We start from the raw sequence: 25620 nt of genomic DNA on the forward strand, positions 1-25620 counted from the left end.
TTTAAAGTAATGATTATTTATTAACATCTTTACACAGGAATCAAGATATGGGTAAACATACAGTAGACGCTCACCTCCCTGTTGCAGTTTGTTTTACACACCTTTATGCATACCAAATGTATAGAACTTGTAGAGGAATTTGAAGAAGCCACAAGATATTTGAGGAATGGTTTCCTCTGAGGCTGAAGTCACCTGTGATCTGGGAACTGTAACACAGGGAAACTCACGGTCAGGGGTCTCTTGTGACACAGAGCTAAAAATATATCTGGTAGGGGAGAGGTGCGTAGTGTTCATGAGTAGACAGAAGGCCACTGCAGTTTACTGGATGATACACATGGGCACTTACGGGACATGAAGTCACTGGATAAGTGACTCTCCCAAAAGTGGGATCAGATGGGGTAGTGGGACTGGAGGAGAGCCAGGACAGACACTATCATTTAAGGTTCTTTGTTGAGTCAGGGCCTGTGCCAGTTGCTCTGTTACTTCCCTTAATTCTCCATAGCAACTCTTGGTTACATTGATTCCTGTTTACAAATTAAGAGAGATTAAGTAGCTCGCCTAAGGTCATACAGGTAGAGACCAAGTTAAGGAGGACATTCATTTTCTTCCCTCCTGCACCACATGCACTTTGGTGGTCCAAAGCTCATGCACAAATTACTACCCCCACAGTTCTGTTCCTTATATGTCAACTAAGGAATCTAAGAGCTATTTAAAGTATTTATTTATTTTTCTTTCTTTATGTGGCTACACCAGGTCTTGGTTGTAGCACACAGGCTCTTGGAACTTTGTTTCAGCATGTGAGATCTTTCAGTTGTGGTATGTGAACTCTTAGTTGCAGCATGCAGGGTCTAGTCCCCTGACCAGGGATCGAACCCAGGCGCCCTGCATTGGGAACATGGAGTCTTAGCCTCTGGACCACCAGATAAGTCCCTCTAAGAGTCTGTTAAAAGCCATTCACATGTTCTACAAGTATCGCAGAGTGCAGATTTCACTCCTGGGATTTAGTTTGCAGACTTCTGTGGTGGGGGCCTTTCAGTTGAGGCTTCTGGTGTGTTCAACAAGCTTCCTTCCCCTGGTAGGTCCTGAATTCTGTTCCTATCTCATCTGCAGTGTGAGCCTGATGACAACTCCTCTCTGCTTTTCAGAGGTTTTCAGCCTTTTAGCCTCGGCTCTTAACAGTTTCAAAACTGTAGTTATCTTGATGAGAAAGTGGAACTTGTGTCTGATGACCTTCAAGTCTCTAAAAACTCCAGCTTCATGAGCTGGCCAAGAGTTCTGCCAGTAGAGCAGACCTGTTCACCCAGCCGAAGTCCTCATTCTCATTCTGCATTCAGAATAGGCACATGTTACAAGTGGAAGAGGGGTTGCAAACATCAATCCACCTCTCACATCTCCCCTCTCTAGAATCTTAGCCCCTAAATTAGTCCTTATTGTTTCAGTAGCTTTCTGATGTTTTTAAGTAGAAAATTTTATACTTTTATCTGGCTCTTCTCATTATCTTCAGCAGGACTGCAGGTCTACAGCACTGCTACCTGAAAAGCATATGCTTTGCTTCGCAGATAATTTAAAAAAACATATTCATTCACAATGCTATTTGCAAAAACTCAAGTTCCTTTTTTTTCACACTGAAAAATCTTCCTAAATTATGATTCTTAGAATTTAAAGGCAAAAAAGGACTGTCTAGAGTGGTATAGGCTTAGTTAGATGCATACATATCATTAATCTTATATTTTAGGAACATTTAAGTTTTGAGTAGATGATACATTCAACATGATTGAAAATTCAAGAAGTATAAAAACATAAACTCATTCTTCCACTTCTGTTTCCCAGCCACCCAGTTTTTCTCCCTGCTTGCAATACTGTTTTTCTCTCTCTTACATAGATATATATTTCTCTTCTTTGGATAAATTGCATACTATTCTACACTTGTATTTTTTGTTTACTCTATATCTTATAGTGCTTTTCATATCAGTAAAGTGGGTTTTTTTGTTTAACTGCTGTATAGTATTCTATTTTACCATCATTTATTGTCTCTTGATATGCTTAAGGTTGTTTCTAACTTGTTATTACAAACAATACCATACAAAAATCTTTTGTGCATGCCATTCTACATATATGTAAAAACAGTAAGAAATCACTAGAGGTAAATTGCCAAGGTTACCTCTCCAGGGCTTTAAACAAAATTTTCTATTCATATCAAGCAACATATAAGAATGCCTATTTCCCTACACTTTTGCCAAGACTGGAAAAAACAAAACCAAAACCAAAACCCATACGCACATAAAAACAAAACCAAAAAAGCTCCTTTATCTTTACTAATGAAGGATGGAAAAACATATGAGCACTGGTGTAAATGATATTATGCATCTTTTCACACATTCAAGAGCCATTTATATTTCCTTTCCTGGGAACTGTTTCTTAGGAACATAAACTTCTCTAATTTTTCTTTTGAGTTGTTAGTCTTTTTCTTAATGTATTGGCAGACACTTTATAAAAAGAAATTAGCTTTTCATGGTGAACTGTATCTACTTTTTCCCTAGTCTTCCATGTCTTCCAATTTTCCTTTATGGTAGTTTTTACACAGAACTTATTTTCATGTTTTAACTTTTAACTGTGATAAAACATATAGTCCATTTAAATTTTTAACAATTAATTTTCAGATTCTCAGCCTCTGCACAGTTCTAGCACTCCTTGAGAAATTAAACACTCTCATATCCCTTCCATAAAAATGGACGGAAAAGTATCAGTACATTCTAATGACACAATATTTATTAGTTTCTCACAAAGATGCATACACAGTAGGAGTATCAGAAAGACTAAGAAGTTACAATTTTGTGTTAAAGCCAATTTTAGTCAGGAAGACTTTTCACAGACAAATAAGTGGTTATATACGTAAATCCTAAATACATTATACTATTTTTCTCCCTTTTTGGTCATGGACTATTCCAGGAAGATTTAACTGCGTAAATTTTATTTGAGGAATCCCTAAAATGTAAAGCAAAATTGGTCTTAAAAAATATTGGTTGGATGAAAATATTTTAGTCTACTTTAGACAAATTTGGTTAGTTTCTAAGTACACTCACTTCATTTCAGCACAATCATTACTCAGGAGACAATAATTTTTGAGAAAGGGAAAACTAAATTTTAAATTAGCATCAGGATTCTACCCATAATTAATCAATATTGAAGGAGATGCCATCATTATGCAGATTACAGAATTCTGGTTACAAAATTTGGAGGAAAAAAAAAAAATCAATGTCCAAAAGCACTGATAAATTTAAGCTACAATTATTAACTCTAGGACATTTTATTATGTTATTACCTTAATAGGATGGTTAACTAGACATCCATCAGAAATGCTGTTAAGCCTGTTATTTGCTCAAAGTTGTTCATACTACTGAAACAAAAGATCTCTAAGTTAAATTTCATAAAATGAAATTGCTGCCTTCCTATTTAACTTTCGGGGGTAAGACAGGGCAAAACCCAAGTATTAAACTTTCTATTTTTGTCCATAAACACAAAATAAGTCAGTATGATAACCTAAGGAAATAAACACATGGTTACTCAGGTTCTACGATATAGGATACTGTGACATAACTTTCCATTTTTTTCTCTGGAATAGTCGATTAGATAGTATGGTGTGTAAAACTATAAAGTCTGAATGTTTCTTGTGTCATTCAGCAAAGAAAGGATGAGGAAGAACACTCTGCCAGACTACACGTGCTACTCCATTCTAGATTCAGGCGTCTGATCATCCCTCACTGTCCATCTACCCCCCTCAGCCTCATCCGGAGACAAGCTCCTTTGCATCAAGTTCTGGTTTCCTTTGTCAACTAAGTCCTAATTTTCCAGAAAATCCAGATTTTTCTGATTTCACACTGACCCCAACCCATTTTAAGTCAAAGAAAATATTGTAATACTTAAAGTAATTAAAGCAGAGATGGAAATTAGTGTTATGAAAGACGTATGTCAAGCGCTCTGCAAATATATGGGAAAGCTGCAAGAAAACAGCTTTTAAACCCTGCCTGGATCCCTCAGCTACTTGGTACTAATGTTGCTTTGATTACTAGTCAGGACAAAAAGGAGCTCAAAGGCCATAAATATGCATTTTGGGGAAATGCACAGAACTGAAGATTTCCTGGGAGTTGGCAAATGCAATTTTATATCTGTAGACTGTCAACCTATACTTAGTACATCACAGTTATTGAAAAAGGGAAGTAAAAAAGAAAAAAAAAGGGAAGGAGTGGGACTCTTGCTTACAACTGAGTCCAGCAGAAACACATTTGTATATTCCTCCTTTGTAATCACATGGTCCTTTAGTTAGAGACAATGACTGTGTCCACAGAGCAGAGCTAATGAAAAATTTATAAAGAACCTATGATAGAAAGCTTCACAACCCAGCCTTATTGGATTATAAAATACTCTTCTTACTTAAGCATTACTTTGTGAATCTCTGAAACATCTGAAAAATACTTTTCTGTGACTTACTAGGCTGTAGGGAATGAGCAGTTTTAGGTACATTAGAATTCTCTCTAGTAGAATTTGCTATCTTTCTTCCATTAACCGAACATTTCAACTGGATCTTAAAAGAAGGTTGCTGATTTTCATTTTTTGAGTCTGTCCGAGGTTTTGGCTGCTTTAGCTCGGTTTGTCTTTTGGAGTTTCTGTCTCTGGAATTCTTTCTCTGTCCATTGAGTAATTTGTCTGGAGGTGAGGACACAGTCCGTAACTGATACCCATCTGGGGATCCTTTTTGCCTGTCTGGCCTCATTTGCTCTTGATCTACCTCTTTCTGAAGTTGTAATGCTAATAACCTGTCCTGCTTTTCTTGCATATGTCTCTCAAAAAGTAGATGTTCCAAATCTATCAGTTTTTGGGTAAAGCTGATTTCTGTTTCCTCTTGGTCTGAGGAGGCTTTGGGGAACATTTTTCTTCTTTTTGCAGAAAAGCATGGCTCTCTGATTGCTTCAGACAGAGGGTCTAGGTTTCTTCTTTTGGAGGTATCTTTACTGAGCGGTAGGTGAGACTCTTCATTTTCTGTCTCAACCGTGTTGTTTCCAATGAACTGTGTCATATCTGTCATATCTGATACACTCTCTGTTTCACCATAAGGCTTAGTGGCAGCATCTCCAGAGCAGGGAAATCTGGCTTTAGGTTCCTCCTGATTTATGACACATAACCCTTTTTCATGATTGCTTGGTCCTGTTTCAACTTTTCCTTCAAGGCACCATTCTCCATCACTGGTACATAACTGAGGCATAGGTGACTCCACTGAAGATTCTGCCCCTTGTTCCTGAATAGGAAGGCATATTTGAGGAGAAAGCGTCGGCATATCTTCCTCAATGTCTGTGTCTTGCCATGTAGGGCTCTTCACATCACTGTTGTCGTCAGTTTCCTGTAGAAAACAGAAAAAGATTGAATGAACCAAGGGAAACCATCAAGTTATAACATATAAGTCCTATTAACATATAAGTCATATAAATCTGATACCAAAACTGAGTTGTCACTATATACTATAATTACCTGATTATTACTACTAAGATATATTAGTTCTTAATAGTATTTTTGTTCTGTGTGCCAACTTAAGGTATTTCTTCATTTTCACTCCCATGAAAACCTACAGCTCAAAACCCACAGGCCAGTTTTACGTATGGTCAGGAGCTGGCACCATGACTTGACCTCTCATAAACTTCCGCCAACCCAGGGACTTTTAATCCCTTTTTGTGTCACAAACCCTCCTCCTTTTGGCATTTTTGTGAAGCTGACAGATCTCTTCTGAGAATAATGTTTTAAAACATAAAAGTAAATACATAGGTATCAATTTATATTAAAACACAATTATTAAAATCTTATAATAATGTGTATCATTAATACATTAAATAATAAGATCTGGTGACAAGTCTAGTAATTTGTAACACTGAAGGAGGGATGAGTATAAATAATGTTTCAAGAGATCTGCAACAAATGTAATATGTTACTGGTGACAAAGACACAGGTACTGTTGACAGTATTATGGTTTGCTGCTTATATTCATGACTAAAGGCAACTAAAATGAGAGGTCAGGCAGAAGATAAACCTTTTCTTCTATCCAGGTTCTTATTTACTCTATGAATTCTACCCACAGACCTTAGGTTAAGAACCCTTGCTTTAGCCAGTATAATTCTTCTCACTTACAGGTCTTGGGTATGTTAAGATCTAGGATTAGTTTTGACCATGGGAAAGCCTTAAGAAAGGCTTCAGTGAGAATTTGCTTCAAGACAAAAATTATTTCTTGTTCAAGATCTTAACTCTTGTTATTTTACTTACTTTGCTTTGCATTTATTGTTCCTCATAACATTTCCTGTGAACCAATGTAGTCTGGGTTGGACAAATTCTAAGTTGCCTACCATGTTTTGCTCTGAGTATTAATATCAGGATGGGGGAAAAAAATCCCAGCCTTCAGTGCCTTCTTCCATCAATCTTTAGTCCCAGCATAAGCCAGACTATCTGGACTTGAATTTTCCTCTATTACCTTTACTTAAGGGACTAACTTTGTGGCTCAGCTGGTAAAGAATCTGCCTGCAATGTGGGAGGCCTGGGTTAGATCCCTGAGTTGGGAATATCCTCTGGAGAAGGGAATGGCTACCCACTCCAGTATTATGGCCTGGAGAATTCCATGGACTGTACAGCCCACTGGGTCACAAAGAGTTGGACATAGCTAAGTGACTTTCACTTTTATAGGACTCTGAGCAATTCTCTTGCCTCTGCATGCCTCGGTTTTCTCAATTATAATTGGACACAAGGATACCTTACAAAATTGGTGGTTGTGATGAAGATTAAAGAAAATACATACATTTTGGGCACATAAATGTATGTATGTGCATTTGGGGCACATAAATGTTCATTAAGTGTTAGGTTCTATAAAACCACCAATGTGAATTGAAAAAAATTTAAGAACCTATTAACAAAACTTTGGTTAACAAAAGTTCTATGTAGGACATTGATCTTGGTGTCAGCTCACTTTTTCTAGTGCTATTTTCCTGCAAATATGATAGAGGTAGAATGTCACTTGTGTTACTAGGCCTCATAGCTTATGATAAAAATGACCCTTATTGTTGAACTGCATCTGTACTAGGAAACCTAGGAGGGATCTTTAACCCCCTACAGGAAGCCAAAGTTCAGGGCTTTGGTAAATGACTTACAACTCTGACTGGCTGTGTTCTTTACCAGGACCTCTGGAAGCTACACCCATGAGTTGTTACAGTAAATAATCGACTCTTATGGGGCATGGGACTTCTAAATCTTTGTGGTGACTACACTTCTCTGCATGGTCTCACTTCCAGGCCATCACTTAGGAGCTCTGCAGTGAGGATTCTTGCTGAACAGATATGCCTGATGCTGCCCTACTAGTATGCTTTATTTCCCATTCTACTATCTTTTTTAAGTGAAGCTGGTACCAGGGGTAGCCTATTTAGTTTTGTGAGTCTGATGATCTGGGTCAGTTAGTTCAGTTCAGTCGTGTCTGACTCTTTGCGATCCCATGAATCGCAGCATGCCAGGCCTCCCTGTCCATCACCAATTCCCGGAGTTTACTCAAACTCATGTCCATCAAGTTGGTGATGCCATCCAGCCATCTCATCCTCTGTCGTCCCCTTCTCCTCCTGCCTCCAATCCCTCCCAGCATCAGGGTCTTTTCCAATGAGTCAACCCTTCGCATGAGGTGGCCAAAGTATTGGAGTTTCAGCTTCAGCATCAGTCCTTCCAATGAACACCTAGGATTGATCTCCTTTAGGATGGACTGGTTGGATCTCCCTGTAGTCCAAGGGACTCTCAAGAGTCTTCTCCAACACCACAGTTCAAAACCATCAATTCTTCTGTGCTCAGCTTTCCTCACAGTTTAACTCTCCCATCCATACATGACCACTGGAAAAACCATAGCCTTGACTAGACGGACCTTTGTTGGCAAAGTAATGTCTCTGCTTTTTAATATGCTATCTAGGTTGGTCATAACTTTCCTTCCAAGGAGTAAGCGTCTTTTAATTTCATGGCAGCAATCACCATCTGCAGTGATTCTGGAGCCCCCCAAAATAAAGTCCGACACTGTTTCCACTGTTTCCCCGTCTATTTCCCATGAAGTAATGGGACCGGATGCCATGATCTTAGTTTTCTGAATGTTGAGCTTTAAGCCAACTTTTTCACTCTCCTCTTTCACTTTCATCAAGAGGCTTTTTAGTTCCTCTTCACTTTCTGCCATTAGGGTGGTGTCATCTGCATATCTAAGGTTATTGATATTTCTCCCGGCAATCTTGACTCCAGCTTGTGCTTCTTCCAGCCCAGCGTTTCTCATGATGTACTCTGCATATAAGTTAAATAAGCAGGGTGACAATATACAGCCTTGACATACTCCTTTTCCTATTTGGAACTAGTCTGTTGTTTCATATCCAGCTCTAACTGTTGCTTCCTGACCTGCATATAGGTTTCTCAAGAGGTGGGTCAGGTGGTCTGGTATTCCCATCTCTTTCAGAATTTTCCACAGTTTATTGTGATCCACACAGTCAAAGGCTTTGGCATAGTCAATAAAGCAGAAATAGATGTTTTTTTGGAACTCTCTTGCTTTTTCGATGATCCAGTGGATGTTGGCAATTTGATCTCTGGTTCCTCTGCCTTTCCTAAAACCAGCTTGAACATCAGGAAGTTCACGGTTCACGTATTGCTGAAACCTGGCTTGGAGAATTCTGAGCATTACTTTAGTAGCGTGTGAGATAAGTGCAATTGTGTGGTAGTTTGAGCATTTTTGGGCATTGCCTTTCTTTGGGACTGGAATGAAAATGGACCTTTTCCAGTCCTGTGGCCACTGGTGAGTTTTCCAAATTTGCTGGCATATTGAGTTTAGCACTTTCACAGCATCATCTTTCAGGATTTGAAATAGCTCAACTGGAATTCCATCACCTCCACTAGCTTTGTTTGTAGTGATGCTTCCTAAGGCCCACTTGACTTCACATTCCAGGATGTCTGGCTCTAGGTGAGTGATCACACCATAATGATTATCTGGGTCAGGGATCTACAAATTTTGCCCATGGACAAAATTCTTTTTATCTTTTATATTTTGTCCTACCTCCTTTTGAAGACAATGGGCTGCTTTTCTGGGCACCTGATGTTCTCTGCTAGCGATCAGAAGTTGTTTTGTGCAGTTTGCTCAGTGTTCAAATGTTCTTTTGATGAATTTGTAGGGGAGAAAGTGGTCTCCCCGTCCTTTTCCTCCGCCATCTTAGCTCCTCCCCCACAATGGACAAAATTCAACTTGGTGTCTGTTCTTGTAAACAGTTTTACTGGAACAAAAAAAGCTCATTTGTTTACATTTTATTCTGGATGCTTCCACGTGAAAACAAGTCACTGAATAGTTGACTGAGACCACCTGGGCCACAAAGCCTAAAATATTTACTGTCTGGCTTTTTAGAGAAAAAATCTGCTGACTCCTAAGTTAGGTGAGACTAAGCTGATTAAGAAGGTGTATTCCATTTACTACAGTGACTTTTTTAAAAAAAAGTTAGGAAACTACAAGTATTAACGATCTATAGCATTAATAAACTTGCCAAGCCAAGAATACTTTAGCATCCACAAACCTTAGACATGGAGCTTTTTCTGTCTTCCTGCACAACTTCAGACTGTGATGCTGACCCAAGTTGAGATTTAGGTGACAAATACCTTTAGAAAAAAAAGAGTTTGAAGTCAATTACACTTCAATAAAATATATATATTAAAAAAAAGTTTGCCAAAATTTGAATCTTTGAAACACAAGTGGCATGTATCCAATGAAATAAAGCCTGGTTAGCTATTTATGCTGAAAGTTGTCCGGCTTGCTACTTGGCTCATTTCTCAGAAAAAGTTGTTATTTTATCTCCCTGTCTCAGGTATTTTGGTCTAGCTCTGGAACAAAACTTAAAAGTCCAAGTAATGATATTTAGTGAAAAATAGAAGAAAAGGAAGCAAAAGTCAAATCTAAATTATTCCTTAATTCTCAAAAGAATCTAAGTAGGTAGGTCCTGGCATCAAAACAACCTAAGGCTGTGTAGTCTTAAGTAATGGAAATGACATTTTAAATCAGGAGAAGGAATATGTTAGTTTCTTTTTAATGTCAGAAATTCTAAATTTTTAATCTCTGAAAAATGGTCCATGATCAGATTCTTTACCATTTTGGTTTAGAGATTTTATTACATACAAATTTGTATCAACTATCTGATTAGAGACAAAAAAGATTTATCAATATGTTAGCAAAAGAGCACATCTCTATCTAAGCATCAGTTTAATCTTGTATTTCTGATAAATTTTTATGTTTATATATTTCAAAGTATATAGTTAGATTCACGAAGATTTAATGACAGTTATATCCTTTATGTGTGTGCATGCTAAGTTGCTTCTCAAACTCATGTCCAACTCTTTGCGACTCTACGGACTACAGCCTCTCAGGCTCCTGTGTCCAAGGGATTCTTCAAACAAGAATACTGGAGTGGGTTGCTATTTCCTTCTTCAGGGGATCTTCCTGACCCAAGGATCGAGCCTGTCCATTTTTATGTCTCCTGCGTTGGCTGGCGGGTTCTCTCACCAACAGCACCACCTGGGAAGCCCCCTATATCCTTTATGCAGAATAATAATATATCAATTTGAAATATCCCCGCTTTTCTGTTTTAATGGCTTTTCTCTTGATTTCTACTTTACATAATATCAACATTAATAATATTGATGCTACATGTCTGCTTTTTCTCTTAACAGCAACCACCTCTTTTAACGCTGCCCTCTCCCCATAAATCTTCATCTGCCTGTCCCAAATTTCCACCATCTCAAATCCTAAACTTCTATGAATTTTGGAAGGGGGTAAATCACCTGCACATATTTATCTAGTTGAACCAAAAGCCCTTAAATGTTTTTGAAGTCTAAATTGTAGTTGATAAACTTCTTCGACTACGAATTACTCTGGGAAAGCTTATCAACTCATCTTGCTGCTAAGAGGGGCACAGTGGGGCGACTAAACTCACTCCATTGTTGACTACCTGACTCATGCTTTTTGTACAGTAGGGAAGAAATGTAATATATAAACTGGGAAAAACAGAGTGGGGTAAGATCTAGATGCCAAACTGTAAACTCTTTCAATGAAGATGATCTTATACTGGACTAGTTGTTTTTTTGTTTTCCATTTGAATCTCAACCAAGAGAAGAAGGAATCCAACTGATTGATTTGAGAAAATGGGACCAACATGGAAATCCTGAGCAGTCAAGATAAAAAAAGGCTTCACATCTCTCTTCATGCTAGCCAGGAATCTAAGCTATGTGAGCATCTCTCTTATTTTCACTTTACATCAATCTCAGACCATCTGGAGGGTTTTCATGCAGAGCTGATGGGCCAAATTTTGATACAGCAGTAGTCTATATTCACTTACTTCTGAATATCTCCAGTGTTTGTTTGTTTGTTCTTACTTTTCTTTTGTGATTTGGTTGTGACCGGATCAGATTTTCTGGAATTCAAAGGCGAAGCCAAAACACTTCCCTCACAGAAATTGTTCTTTGACAACAGAAAAAGCATAAAAAAAATTTTTTTAATAAAATAAGCTATTAACTCAGAATCCACAATAGAATTTTTCAGGAATTATGCTCATTATGCTTAAATTCTATATATCCTGTGAAATAATACTGACCATGCAAAAATTAGTATAAACAAGATTAAATTTATCTAAGTTGGTGTAAATTGCATTATTACCCTATGTTAGATAAACACAAAGAGCATGATGATACTAATCTCATTAACTGATCATTTTTATATTTTTCTAATGAATAATTTCATATATTTATAACTACTTTAACCTATAGGGGAAAATTGAAGAAGCTGGGGCTATACCTGGAATAAAAGTTATTTTATGTAAAATAATTTAATTTGGGAATTTAAGGGCATACCAATAAATAGCATGAATATTTACTTCCTATCTCATGACAGACCCATAAGTTTCCTACTATGTCATTGGAAAAATTAACATACTTGATGGTGGTTGACATTTGGCCTTGAACCACCAAACTTTTATTCTAAAATATCAATAGATCTGCTCTTATAATCCCATGTGAAAACAAGAATTAGAACAATAATTCTTAAAAGACAAAGTTGACCCTAGGGTTTCTTCTTTGATATATTTTCTTTCCTATCCCATTTGTTATTCTATTGGGTTTTTTTTTTGGCCTTGCAGCTCACCTAGCAGGATCTTAGTTCCTCAATCAAGGATTGAACCCAGGGCCATGGCAGTGAAAGTGCTGAGTTATAACCATTGAACTGCCAGGGAAGTTCCATGGTCTATGTCTTTTACTTAATTTCTCAATTGTGTAAAGTTCTGAAGCTATTTCACTTAAATTTTAAAAGGAAATATAATTTTTAAAAGGGTATACATTAAAAAAAATAAATAAATATAAAATAAATAAATAAATAAATAAAAGGGTGTACATTGTAGAACTCAGTTATATTATGAATGGCAAGCCTCTCAAAAAATGGGGGAAAAATATCAATTCTGGATATACTTTACTTTGGTAAGTATATTTTAAGATATCTGTTGTTTGAAAGCAGAAGAATTGTTTTTAGAGGCTCTCAAACCTGCACACACATCCCCAGAGGGGAGTGGTATTCCCTAAATCCCATTCCCAGGGATTTTGTATTTTAAAAGAACTTAAAGTGATTCTGCCAGGTCCTCTCAAATCACTGGGTCTCACTGTATCCTTTGGTCTTGCAGTAATTTTTAACCATGGCAAGATAACAAAATCCAGGTTTAATATGTTATGTAAGAATTTATGGACTTCCCTTGTAGTCCAGCGTTTAAGACTCCATTCTTCTACGCAGGGGGCATGGGTTCAATCACTGATTGGGTAACTAAGATCCTACAAGTCACTCAGCATGGACAAGAAAGAATTTAATGTGTTTCACTTTCAAAAAGTGATTGGCATCCATACAATGGAATATTTTACCACTATTACCAAAGAATTATAGACTATATGTGGCAATATGAAAAATCTCTTATGAAATATCAAGTGAAATAAGTCAGGAAATAGTTTCTTATGAGGCTAAATGTCTTCCTGCCCCTTGATGTTGGACCAAGTCAAGTGATTTGCTTTATTAAATGGCATGTAAACTATCATGATGTTTAAACAGAAGCATTAGGAGCCACTGCATGGTTGGCTTTTGTTCTCTTTCCTCTTCCGTTAAGAACGGCATGGCCTAAAGAGGACTCCCTCTTCACATGGAACACCACCAAATCAGCTGACATGAATCGTGAGCAAGTCATAAATGTGGGTGGTTGAAATCCTCTGGGATATGGGGATCATCTGTTACCTCTGCAATGCTGACTGACGCCATTTCCCATTTACATGTAAAATGATAAAGGAGACGTTTGTGAACATAAAATACTAACTAAACCTACATTCAAAAGAAAAAAAAGGGTCAGAAAAAAAAACCCAAAAAACCCAGTGTGATTCATGTATCATTTTTAGGTGAAAAAAAAAAAGTTATAAGAAAGAAACCATTAATAGTGCTAACCTTTGGGGAAAGAGCATGATATAATGGAATAAGAATAGGAGTGGACTTTCTGCCCGTGGACGCCACCGAGAAAGCATCGTTGAGGACTTCCCCGCCTCCACTGCCGTCATGTCTAAATCAGAGTCTCCCAAAGAGCCCGAACAGCTGCGGAAGCTCTTCATCGGAGGATTGAGCTTTGAAACAACTGATGAGAGTCTGAGGAGCCATTTTGAGCAATGGGGAACGCTCACAGACTGTGTGGTAATGAGGGATCCAAACACCAAGCGCTCCAGAGGCTTCGGGTTTGTCACATATGCTACGGTGGAGGAGGTGGATGCGGCCATGAATGCAAGGCCACACAAGGTGGACGGAAGAGTTGTGGAACCAAAGAGGGCCGTGTCAAGAGAAGATTCTCAAAGACCTGGTGCCCACTTAACTGTGAAAAAGATTTTTGTTGGTGGCATTAAAGAAGACACTGAAGAACATCACCTGAGAGATTATTTTGAACAGTATGGAAAAATTGAAGTAATTGAAATCATGACTGATCGAGGCAGTGGCAAAAAGAGAGGCTTTGCTTTTGTAACCTTTGATGACCATGACTCTGTAGACAAGATTGTCATTCAGAAATACCACACTGTGAATGGCCACAACTGTGAAGTGAGAAAAGCCCTGTCTAAGCAAGAGATGGCTAGTGCTTCATCCAGCCAAAGAGGTCGAAGTGGTTCTGGAAACTTTGGTGGCGGTCGTGGAGGTGGTTTTGGTGGGAATGACAACTTTGGTCGTGGAGGAAACTTCAGTGGTCGAGGTGGCTTTGGTGGCAGCCGTGGTGGTGGCGGATATGGTGGCAGTGGGGATGGATATAATGGATTTGGTAATGACGGAAGCAATTTTGGAGGTGGTGGAAGCTACAATGATTTTGGCAATTACAACAATCAATCTTCAAATTTTGGACCCATGAAAGGAGGAAACTTTGGAGGCAGAAGTTCTGGCCCCTATGGTGGTGGAGGCCAATACTTTGCCAAACCACGAAACCAAGGTGGCTATGGTGGTTCCAGCAGCAGCAGTAGCTATGGCAGTGGCAGAAGGTTTTAATTACTGCCAGGAAACAAAGCTTAGCAGGAGAGGAGAGCCAGAGAAGTGACAGGGAAGCTACAGGTTACAACAGATTTGTGAACTCAGCCAAGCACAGTGGTGGCAGGGCCTAGCTGCTACAAAGAAGACATGTTTTAGACAATACTCATGTGTATGGGCAAAAAACTCGAGGACTGTACTTGTGACTAATTGTATAACAGGTTATTTTAGTTTCTGTTCTGTGGAAAGTGTAAAGCATTCCAACAAAGGGTTTTAATGTAGATTTTTTTTTTTTGCACCCATGCTGTTGATTGCTAAATGTAATAGTCTGATCATGACGCTGAATAAATGTCTTTTTTTTTTTTTTTTTTAATGTGCTGTGTAAAGTTAGTCTACTCTGAAGCCATTTTGGTAAACTACCCCAACAGTGTGAAGTTAGAATTCCTTCAGGGTGATGCCAGGTTCCATTTGAAATTTATTTACAACTTGCTTGGTGAAGCTGTTGTCTTCAGACCTTGGTGTAGTTGAACTGACAGTTACTGTGTTGTGACCTGGAGTTCACCATTAAAAGGGTCACCCATGCAAAGTCATGGAGGTTTTTTTTTTTTTTTTTTGGTTATTAATGATTGTTGGCACATCCTATGCAATATATCTAAATTGAATTATGGTACCAGATAAAAGTTATAGATGGGAATGAAGCTTGTGTATCATCCATTATCATGTGTAATCAATAAAAGATTTAATACCCTCTTGAAAAAAAAAAAAAAAAAAAAAAAAGAATAGGAGTGGAGAAGTGGGAGGGGGAAATGGAGTTTTCATTTTCCACTGAACAGTTTCCTACATAACTGAATTTACTTATAAAAAAATAAAAGTTTTTTATAGAATACTTGGTGAACTTCCCCAATGGTCCAGTAGTTAAGCCTTTGCTTTCCAATGAGGGAGTATGGGTTCGATTCCTGGTTGGGGAGCTAAGATTCCACATGCCTCGTGGCAAAAAAACAAAACATGAAAATAACACAGTGAATGCTTCCTCTTTAGACTGTTCAAAATAAAACAAAGCAACAGTAATGGAAATACTTCAAAGTTCTTTCTTGAAACTTACAATATCAAGGCTTAGTCTTCTTGCCAGTTCTTCATCACTTTTCAGTTGTTCTTCCATTTCTCTGTGCCTTTTTTCTGCCTGTCTCTTTTCCTCCGCTTCCTCCTCTGCCAGTAATCTCTGAATGTATTCTTCACTGGCTTTGTTTTCTTCTTCCTCACAGGCTCGCCGCTCTGCCTCTACCTTAAAGATGATTAATACAGTACAATCCTCTGAACTTTTGAGTACACTTGCAATATTTCTTAATAAGAATAGTAAAAAAAGAAAAAAAAAGAAACAACAACAAATTGGCAGGAATTAAAACCCCTTAGATGAAGGCCGAATCTGGAGAGGCGATTTCCTGTAAAGTAATTCAGGAAGTCTCCTTTAGGAAGCCTCTCCAGTCAGTCCAATGAAACCTTGATCAAAGCCTCATCCCTCCTTGTTTCAGTCCTTATCATAGTTTCTATTACACTTTAATACAGTTTTGGAAGTCTTCCTAGGGGATATTTTTCCTTAGATAATAGAAGGTCACGTTCTAACTTTGGCATAGGTTTCTGAACCAAACACTAGCAATGGAATGATAAAAACTGAATTAAACTAATCAGGGTCTCTCCCTGAAGTTGGGATGAATCTCCGAACACAGTGGGCAGGGGTGCAGTAGTTGCTGAAAAAACAATGGTCATTATATGATCTACAGATGAGGAAAGACACAGAAAAACTTTAATAGATCAGTAAGTGATCTAACTTTCTTAGCTCAATAAGTGGAAAAGTGGGGGCTCAAACTCAGCTTTCTGGACCTAAGACCATGCTTGTGGGCATTTAAACTATACTTCCTGAAAGAAATAATGTTAAGAAGAACTACTTTAGAAATCCAAAGGACCTGACTCGAAAATAAGTCCTTGACTCAATTCAAGTGAAGGAAACAGGAGGAAAGATTTATTGTTTTCTTGCTCTTAAAGGAAAGTCATTGGAAAAGACTGCTGTTTCTTCCTCTGCGTATCATTGTATATGCAACTGAGGTTCAGAAATGTGCAGCAGTCTTGCTAAGTCAGCAAAGAAATGGAACTAGAGCTCTGGAGAAAACCAACCCTGAAGTCCCTACTAATCTCTGGAATTCCAATAAATTACAGTTTTTTTCACCTGTACCCAAAATCATCCTGATAAAACCTGTTCTCACTACATTGTTGTGAACATTAAATTATTCCTTAAACGCTTACTTAAAGACACTGTTTAGACAACATGCTGACAATTAACTACTATGATTATTTACTAGCTCTTGTAGAGCTCACATGGTCTAATACAGTAGCCACTAGCTACATGTGGCCATTGAAATGTGACTAGTCCAAATTGAGATGTAGTATAAGTACAAAATACACAGTTGAAGACCAAGTAAGAATAATCAATACTTTTATTTTGACTACATAATAAAATATTTTAGATACAATATCTATAAAAATTAATTTCATGTTTTTTAAAAAATAAAAAATGTGACTAATAGGAAACTGTGTATGAACCCACATCATGTTTCTATTGGACAACATTGCTCTAGACTAATCAGGGTAGGAGGAGTACTAAGGTTCTCCTAGTACTAGTGAAATCCAAAGAGCCCTCTTTTCCTAATTAGGTACTTGACAAAGAAAGGAGACTGAGCACCAAATAATTGATGCTTTTGAATTGTGGTGCTGGTGAGACTCTTGAGCGTCTCTTCGACAACAAGGAGATCAAACCAGTCGATCCTAAAGGAAATCAACCCTGAATATTCACTGGAAGGATCAATGCTGAAGCTGAAACTCCAATACTTTGGCTATCTGATGCAAAGAGCAGACTCACTGGAAAAGACCCTGTTGCTGTGAAAGACTGAAGGCTGGAGAAGGGGATGACAGAGGACGATGGTTGGATGGCATCATTGACTCAATGGACATGAGTTTGAGCAAGCTCCAGAAGATGGTGAAGGACAGGGAAGCCTGGTGTGCTGCAGTCCATGATGTCAGAGTCGGACATGACTGAAAGACTGAAAAACAACTTCACAGTTAGCCCTTTATGCTTTCCTCATCTAAAAGCATTGTTTGTGCCTCTAAAATTCATATACTGAAGCCCTAACTCCTCAATGTGACATTTAGAGGTGGGGCCTTCAGGAGGTAATAGGATCATGAGGGTGGAGTCCTCATGAAAGGGACTAGTAGCCTTAGAAGAAGAGACACAAGAGAGATGATCCATCTCTCCCTCCCTCTCTTTGCCATTAAGAACACAGTGAGAAGGCAGCTGTTGAGAAGCCAGGAAACAGACCCTTGCCCAACACCAGATCCAAAACTATGAGAAATCAATGTTTGTTGCTTCATTCACCCAGTCTATGGTGTTTTTGAGCCTAAATGAACTTAAGACACCATAAACTACCACTGTTTTCCCATCCTTTATGCTTAAAGCTTCAGGGGAATTTAAAGTCTCTTTCACACTTAAATGCTTACAGATCACTATCACATAGGAAGAGCACCAAACACGTATAAATAAACTAAAGCTAATTTTAACTATTTTGAACACATGTGAAAACTGGAGCTGTGGGATGTCCCTAGAGGTTCAGAGGTTAAGACTTTGCCTTCCAAAGCAGAGGGTGAGGGTTTGAGCCCATGGTCAGGAAGCTAAGATCCCACATGACTTGCAGCCAAAAAGCAAAACATGAAACAGAAACAATACTGTGTTTCAATAAAGACTTTAAAAAATGGTCCACATTAAAAAAAAAACAAACTGAAGCCTTTATAAACTATATTAAAATAATTAACATTTCAGTATATATTATTATTTATTTATATAGGCACATAAAACTGTATGCAAAACCACAGCAGAAAATTTTCCCAAAAAAGAACATTTACGACCTACTTTGCTTATCTCCTCTTCATATTCTCTTCTTAATTCCCCAGGTTTACTTAATAAGCGGACTGGCTGATAGTCATCAACTGTTTCAGATCAAGAGAGAAAATTACATTATAGGCAATTACAGAATTCTATAGCTAGCTTTGAGCTTCCATTAAACCCATATTAATATAAAATGCAAAATTAAAATAAGTGTACAATTATTAACAGCTATAGGAATACGGAATTCCATTTTAAAAAAGGCCACAGGTTCTCTGGTTCAAAATGGCACACAAATACGTATACTTAGCTCTTTCTCTAGAAACCATTAAAATAACAGTAAAGGAATTTTAAAAAAGCAATCCCACAATAATAGCGAACAGATAGTTCTCCAAAAAAGATATATACAAATGGCCAGCAAGCACATGAAAAGATGCTCATCATCACTAGTCATTAGGGAAATATAAATCAAAACCACAATGAGACAGCAACTCCCCCCTACCCCATCAAACAAAAAAAACCCAAAACCAGAAAGTAGCAAACGCTAACAAAGACATAGAAAGGAACTCTTGCCCTTGCTGGCGGGAGTATTTAAGATTGTACAGCTGTTATGGAAGAGTGCAGCAGTTCCTCAAAAAATTAAAGCACAGAATTACCACATGATCCAGCAATTTCTTTTCAGATACATACTCAAAAGAGTTGAAAGCAGGGACAGACACTTGTACACCAATGTTAATTCACGATAGCCAAAAGGTGGAAGCCAAAGATGGAAGTAACCCAATGACCCATTGACAGATGAAAGGTTAAACAAACACGGTAAACACAATAAAATATTAGCCATAAACAGAAATGAAATTCATTCACATGCTACAACATAAAGTCTGACTTTATGTTAAGTGAAAGAAGGTGGTGATCATTTTGTACTATGTAAAATTACTGAATCACTGTTGTGAAATAGTGAACCTAATATAATATTGTAAGGTAATTATACTTGGATTATTTTAATGAAGGCGCCAAATTGCCCATACTGGGAAAAAGAGAGGAGAAAAAGAGAAAAGGAGGGAAAGAGGGAAGGGACAAAAAAAGCTACAAATAGCTACTATGATTCTACTTATATAAGGTACATAAAGTAGTTAAATCACAGAGACAAGAAGTAACAGTGGTGGTAGCCAAGGGCTGGATGGAGAGGAACTGAGGAATTATTGTTTAATGGGTATAGAGTTTCAGTTTTTGAAGATGAAAAAGTTCTGGAAAGGGATGATGGTGATGCTTGCACACCTATGTGAATGTACTCAATGCCTTAAACTGAACATCTAAAAATGGTTAAAATGGTAAATTTTGTAATGTATACTTTACCACAATTTAAAAAACATACTAAGATACCAGTTAACACCTCCTAGGATGGCTATTAAAATTTTCTTTTAAAAAGCAGAAAAGAACTAGTGTTGGTTAGGATATGCAGAAATTGAAACCATTACACATTGTGAAGGGAATGTAAAATGATGCAGATCTTGAAAAAGTTTGGCAGTTCCTCAGAAGGCTAAACAGAATTACCATATGATCCAGCAACTCCACTCCTACATACACAAAAAATGAAAACATATTCAAACAAATACTTGTACATGAGTATTCATATCAGCACCCATTCAAACAGCCAAAAGGTGAAAACTACCCAAATGTTCATTGATGAATGAATGAAAAAAATATATACATAAAAATTATTCAGCCCTAAAAAGGAATGAAGTACTAATACATAATAGAACCTTGTATGAACCTTGGAAACATTATGCTAAGTGAAAGAAGCCAGACACAACAGATGATGTATTTTATGAATACACTTATATTATCTTTGTTGCTGTTGTTGAGTCGCTAACTTGTGTCTAATTTTTTTTGGACCCCATGGACTGTAGCCTGCCAGGCTCCTCTGTCTATGGGATTTCCCAGGCAAGAACACTGGAGTGGGTTGTCATTTTCTTTTCCAGGGGATCTTTCTGATCCAGGGATTGAACCTGCATCTCCTGCATTGGCAGGTGGATTCTTTACTGCCCAGGCACCTGGGAAGCCCTTCCCAATGAATACCTATTGCTTATTCTGAAGTTCTTTTGTTCTCAGATCCATCAAACAGCCCAGATGCTTCTTTCTGCTTATACCATGGAGATCTGATTTTGGTGATTTGTCCTGGTATCTTTTGGGGTTTATGGGAACATTTTATGAGCTAATTCTGTGGTAAATGATGTCTATGATGTTTAATTCTGCTAAATAGGTGGTGTGTGTGTTTTACTGGGGCTTCACAGAAATTAAAAAAACCAAGCAAATTAACAGAGAACTCTGGAAAGGGGGAGGGGAAGAATGGGAGTCATAGCTTAATGGTTAAAGAGTCTGTCTGGAGTGATGAAAAAGTTTTGGAAACATAGTGGTGATGGTTGCAAAACATTGTGAGTGTAATTAACACTACCGCGTCCACTTGAAAATGGTTAAAATGGCAAATTAAGAAAAACTATGACCAACCTAGACAGCATATTAAAAAGCAGAGACATTACTTTGCTGATAAAGGTCTGTAGAGTCAAAGCTATGGTTTCTCCAGGAGTCAGGTATAGATGTGAAAGTTGGACTATAAAGAAAGCTGAGTGCTGAAGAACCGATGGTTTTGAACTGTGGTGTTGGAGAAGACTCTTGAGAGTCCCTTGGACTGCAAGGAGATCCAACCAGTCCATCCTACAGGAAATCAGTCCTGAATATTCACTGGAAGGACTGATGCTGAAGCTGAACTCCAATACTTTGGCCACCTGATGAGAACTGACTCATTGGAAAAGACCCTCATGCTGGGAAAGACTGAAGGCAGGGGAAGGGGACAACAGAGATGCTTGGATGGCATCACTGACTCCATGGACATGAGTTTGAGCAAGCTCCAGGAGTTGGTGATGGACAGGGAAGCCTGGCGTGCTGCAGTCCCTGGAGTCAGAGCGTCAGACATGACTGAGTGACTGAACTGAATTGACAATTAAGTAAAAAGAATTCCAAAAAAAGGTAAGTACACCACAGCATTAAGCATCACATTCAAAGCCTAAACAAGAAACATCGCATGACTTATTGAGCACATAAATGATCAAGCTGCTAGAGTCAAGTGTTCAGTTTGGGGCATAAAGAAGACTCCACACTGTGGAGGACCTCTGAATAAAAACGGCTGAGCTAGATGGTCACAGAAACCTATTTCAGGCTCCCTGCAAACGTAAGAATTAAATGAATGGCAATGTATAGGCAAGCAAGTTAGAGAAAGTAATTGAAAGTGAAAAAGACATTAACACAAGAATCCAGTAGTTTCCTTACTTCTGCTGTTGCAGAAGTGAACACAGGCTGGGCATTATAACAATGAACAAAATATTGCCATTGACCTTAATCAACATTTTGAGGACAAAAAAACCCAAACACCTCTGAAAATTTTAGACAAATTTTAGTAACTGTTTCTCTGTTTTATTCTTTTATGGATTAGTGGCGGTTGGCTTTCAAAATGACCTTGGTTTTTAGACAACAAACGCGCTGGGTTCTACTCACCAATTTCCTCTGATTCTTGCCCAGCGGCTCTTAGCTTGCATTCCTTTGGATAGTGTTTTTGAATTACCTCCCACAGTTCCATATTAACAAGAGAATTTGTTCGGGTACGGTACCGAGCCCACGAAGAGACACGTCGGCGACAGAAGGGACAGCACAAATTTGCCTTTTCGACAGTCGATTCGAAGCATGGTTTACAGAGCGTGTGGTTACAAGGCAGAGTCACAGGCTCAAAGAGGATTTCCACACAGATCTGGCATTGACATTCTAACAAGGAAGGGATGGCGTCTTTGGGTACAGCCATTTTAATATGCTAATAAGGCATATTCAATATCAACACCTGAAAGAGAAAGAATCTTGTTTCCGGTCCGAGTAGGAAAAAAGCAAAGTAACAGTCTCGCGTTTTAAATATTATGCCCAACAGCCTGCCAGAATTCAGAGATTGAACGCATCAAATGTCTAGAAGTAAGGTCAGGTAAACAGTACGACCCTGGAAGGCGGTGTATTATCCATGCTTAAGATGAACATCCGGAAAGAAAACAAATGAATCTTCGCTGCTCCCAGGCATTAACAACCATTGCAGCAGGGCGGAAGGTGGGCTCCAGTTCTCCGGCGCGGCCGGAGCCACGCGCCAAGTTCCTCTCCTTCCTCTTACCAGGTGAGGACGCTGGAGGCCCCCGCGGCGCACAGCCCTCGGGCCATCGCTCGAGGAAGACTGCAGCTCCCCGCCCCGGACGCGGGCTCCGTTGGAGCGGGACTTCCGTTTCACCGCTGCTGTGGGTCCGCGCTCGCGCCTTACCCGGATTCTGAGCCCACGCCTTCCTCTCTCAAAAGTCAGCCAGAAAGCCTAATCTTAGTGGCGGTACTTTAGAATCCCGCAAGGGCTAGTGGCGTCACGACTGCCCGCCAAAACGGCCCCACCCACCACAGAAAACCGACAAAGGACACAGACAGCTAACATTCCGCGGGATGGGACTTCCGGGCCTGCGCGCGCACTGCCCACCCCGCTGGCCCCGCCCCCCCCGGCCCGAGAGAGCGCCCGCCCCTCCCCTCGCGGGCGTGTGTGCTTGCGTGCTGAGTTGGTCCAGTCCTTTTGAACTCTGTGACACTATCGTCTATGGCCCGGAAGACTCCTTTGTCTGTGGGATTCTTGAGGCCAGAATACTGGAGTGGGTTGTCATGCGCTTCTCCAGGTGATCTTCCCAAATCAGGGATGGAACCTGCGGCTCCTGCATTGCCGGGTTCTCTCACTGGTGAGCCTCCGCCCCCCTCGGTTCGCTGTGGCTCTAATTTTCCCGCGTGATTCCTGCTCCCAGGGACTGCGGAAACCGGGCAGTGTCGCGAGATTGGTCTCTGGGCGGGAAAAGGGAAACTTCAAAACAAACTAAGAACCGAGCGGTAACTTGAAAACTTGAAAATTCTTCCCTCCATACTCCTCAGCCTGCCTTTCTGTAGTACCCTTCTGCACTGTTCGTACGTGATGGCCTGCCTCAGGGAACCTTGCCCCTCTGCCTGACTGTTAAATCAGGACCTTTGTTCAGGACCCTGTTCACCTGTGGATGGCTACAGGAAGAAATTGACACATCCCTTCCCCCAGGCTTGCCATTCTAGGAGGTATTTGCAAGATGAAGGGGCTTTTTACTTCTCTTCCTCACCCCAGCCCCTCCACCTACACGTTCTGTAAAAGAACCTGGCATCCAGACCCAGATAGGATGATTATTTTGAGACATTAGTTTGCCATCTTCTTGGTCAGTGACTAGAACCAGCTGGGACTTGGCAATGCTGTCTGTTCAAGCCCAAGCTGCCTGTTCTCTTTATTTGGTGCCCTGCAATAAATGCTGTACTTTCCCTTAACACAACTGCATGTCAGTAGATTGGCTTAGTTGCAGACCCACGTTTTGTTTAGTAACACTTCCAAGACACAGTTCCAGCCTCTCTCTCTTTTGTGGCATGGTTTCTCTAAACAGTGTGTCTGGAGAAGGATAAGACTGAGTGCATATATCTGGCAACCAACCTATTTTCAAGAAGGAATCAGCAAGGTAACACATCTTGTATTACTTCTCATCCTTCTCTACCTAACTTCCCTCCAAGGTGTTAATCATTCTGGTTGTCCTGAATTTGTACCTTCCAAATAAAGTAACTTTTGCCTATAGGGCAGAATCCACATTTTACAATGTTTCTATTATTGACACTACATATTGCATGGCATTTGTTCAAAAAAGATTATAAAATATATGATCACTGTGTGGGAATTCCCTTTCTAGTATAAAATAACCTATGGAACTGTACCAGAGAGAAAATGCACATCAACATACAAAATATAGTAGATTTTTTTTTGCTTTACTACATCATACATATTCACATGTTTCAAAATTCATAAAGTACAAAATGAATTAACAGTGAAAAGACTTCTTCCTACCTTTGATCCCTAGCCTCGATTTAGTTTTCTTCCCTAAAACAACCAATATTACCACTTTTTAATGTATTTCTCCAGAAATTTATAGATATAGTAACCTATGTATTTGTTTTTGCCCTTTTTTTTTTTTTCCCATTGAGCAATAATGTTGGAAATATTTTAAAACACATCTTGGTGATAACTCTGTGTTACTATACAGTTACATGGAAGCTTTTTCATTCTCTTATATTGCTACACAGAAAGTATCCATTATATCAATGTATTATAATTTAACACTCTTCTCACTTTTGCTATAAAAATAAGCTTGTGATAAATTTTATATATGTATTGCTTCCCATTTGCAAGATAAATTATACTAGACATGAAATCTCTGAGACCAGTGGAGCAGATTAGCTTTTGACGGGTGGTATCAACTCTTTTAGGGGTGATTTTTTCTCTTTGGGGGCCATCTCTGCTTTCCCCTTCTCAATGACCTGCACAGCCTTCAGCAAACCATCCTGCAGAGCCTGGTTCTTTACCATATTAGAGATCATGAAATTGATATCTCTTACATACATCTGCCTTACTCGAGCAATGTAGTGTTCTGCCTGGTTACCGTGTGCTACAAAGAAGATACACAGGGCTGTGATGTCTCCTTCTTGCAACCCATACTCCTCCAGAACAGACTCCCATACAACTCGGATGCGCTTGTTCTTGACTTTTCGTCTAAGGATGGAGGCTAAGGTGGGAAGACTTCTCACCAGATCTGGCAGCTTCTCAAGCACACGAGTGTGCAAGTGGACAAGTACTTCAATGACGTAGCTGTATAAAATATTCAGTTCCATTGAAGTGAACCTACAAAAAATGTGGGCACTTCTTAAGCAGTAGAACTCTCTATGTACAGCCATAAAGTGAATTTTATTAGGATAATTCAAAGAATTATAAACATACTAGGAGAACTTTAAACAGATTGGGTTAGAGGTCTCCAGAGAAAGAGAACAAGACTTGGATCTCTTGACATAAGAAAAGCCATTGTCTATCTAAGCAGTTTTGTGATCTAAGCCTGGCCACAATGCTTGCCCTGGAACAGGTCTCAGTAATTCATGATCTTAAGGGAAGTGATGGAATGTTGGAACAAAGGAAAGGCTATCAAGA

At 39.0% G+C, this 25620-nt stretch overlaps 4 protein-coding genes across 5 annotated transcripts in view; 2 read left to right on the forward strand and 2 right to left on the reverse strand.

The window, feature by feature from the left end:
- LOC136173730 (small ribosomal subunit protein uS14-like) overlaps positions 1 to 25620 on the forward strand; it is a 74901-nt gene that overhangs the window by 26194 nt on the left and 23087 nt on the right. The window lies entirely within an intron of this gene.
- RNF168 (ring finger protein 168) overlaps positions 1 to 25620 on the reverse strand; it is a 27521-nt gene continuing 1901 nt past the window's right edge. Inside the window, exons 1-7 of one of the 2 annotated variants that reach the window (XM_065943586.1) lie at positions 22726 to 23046; positions 22074 to 22410; positions 18545 to 18625; positions 15696 to 15871; positions 11415 to 11536; positions 9603 to 9684; positions 1 to 5395 (exon numbers count right to left, since the gene is read on the reverse strand). In XM_065943586.1, coding sequence (XP_065799658.1) covers positions 4439 to 5395; positions 9603 to 9684; positions 11415 to 11536; positions 15696 to 15871; positions 18545 to 18625; positions 22074 to 22374 — 1719 coding nt within the window. In that variant the 5' untranslated portion in view covers positions 22375 to 22410; positions 22726 to 23046 and the 3' untranslated portion in view covers positions 1 to 4438. Of the gene's footprint in view, positions 5396 to 9602; positions 9685 to 11414; positions 11537 to 15695; positions 15872 to 18544; positions 18626 to 22073; positions 22411 to 22725; positions 23047 to 25620 lie in introns of those variants that run through there. The other variant, XM_065943585.1, reaches the window with a different exon arrangement.
- Positions 13595 to 14960, forward strand: LOC136173461 (heterogeneous nuclear ribonucleoprotein A1). Its single transcript, XM_065943128.1, has one exon. It carries the CDS (start codon positions 13652 to 13654, stop codon positions 14612 to 14614), a length of 963 nt encoding a protein of 320 aa, XP_065799200.1. The 5' UTR covers positions 13595 to 13651; the 3' UTR covers positions 14615 to 14960.
- Positions 24395 to 25620, reverse strand: part of SMCO1 (single-pass membrane protein with coiled-coil domains 1) — a 6187-nt gene continuing 4961 nt past the window's right edge. Inside the window, exon 3 of the mRNA XM_065943588.1 lies at positions 24395 to 25320. Within this exon, the coding sequence (XP_065799660.1) occupies positions 24876 to 25320 (445 nt within the window). The 3' untranslated portion in view covers positions 24395 to 24875. The remainder of the gene's footprint in view (positions 25321 to 25620) is intronic.

Source organism: Muntiacus reevesi, chromosome 8 (genome assembly GCF_963930625.1).
Source record: "Muntiacus reevesi chromosome 8, mMunRee1.1, whole genome shotgun sequence".
In the NCBI taxonomy this organism is placed as follows: domain Eukaryota; kingdom Metazoa; phylum Chordata; class Mammalia; order Artiodactyla; family Cervidae; genus Muntiacus; species Muntiacus reevesi.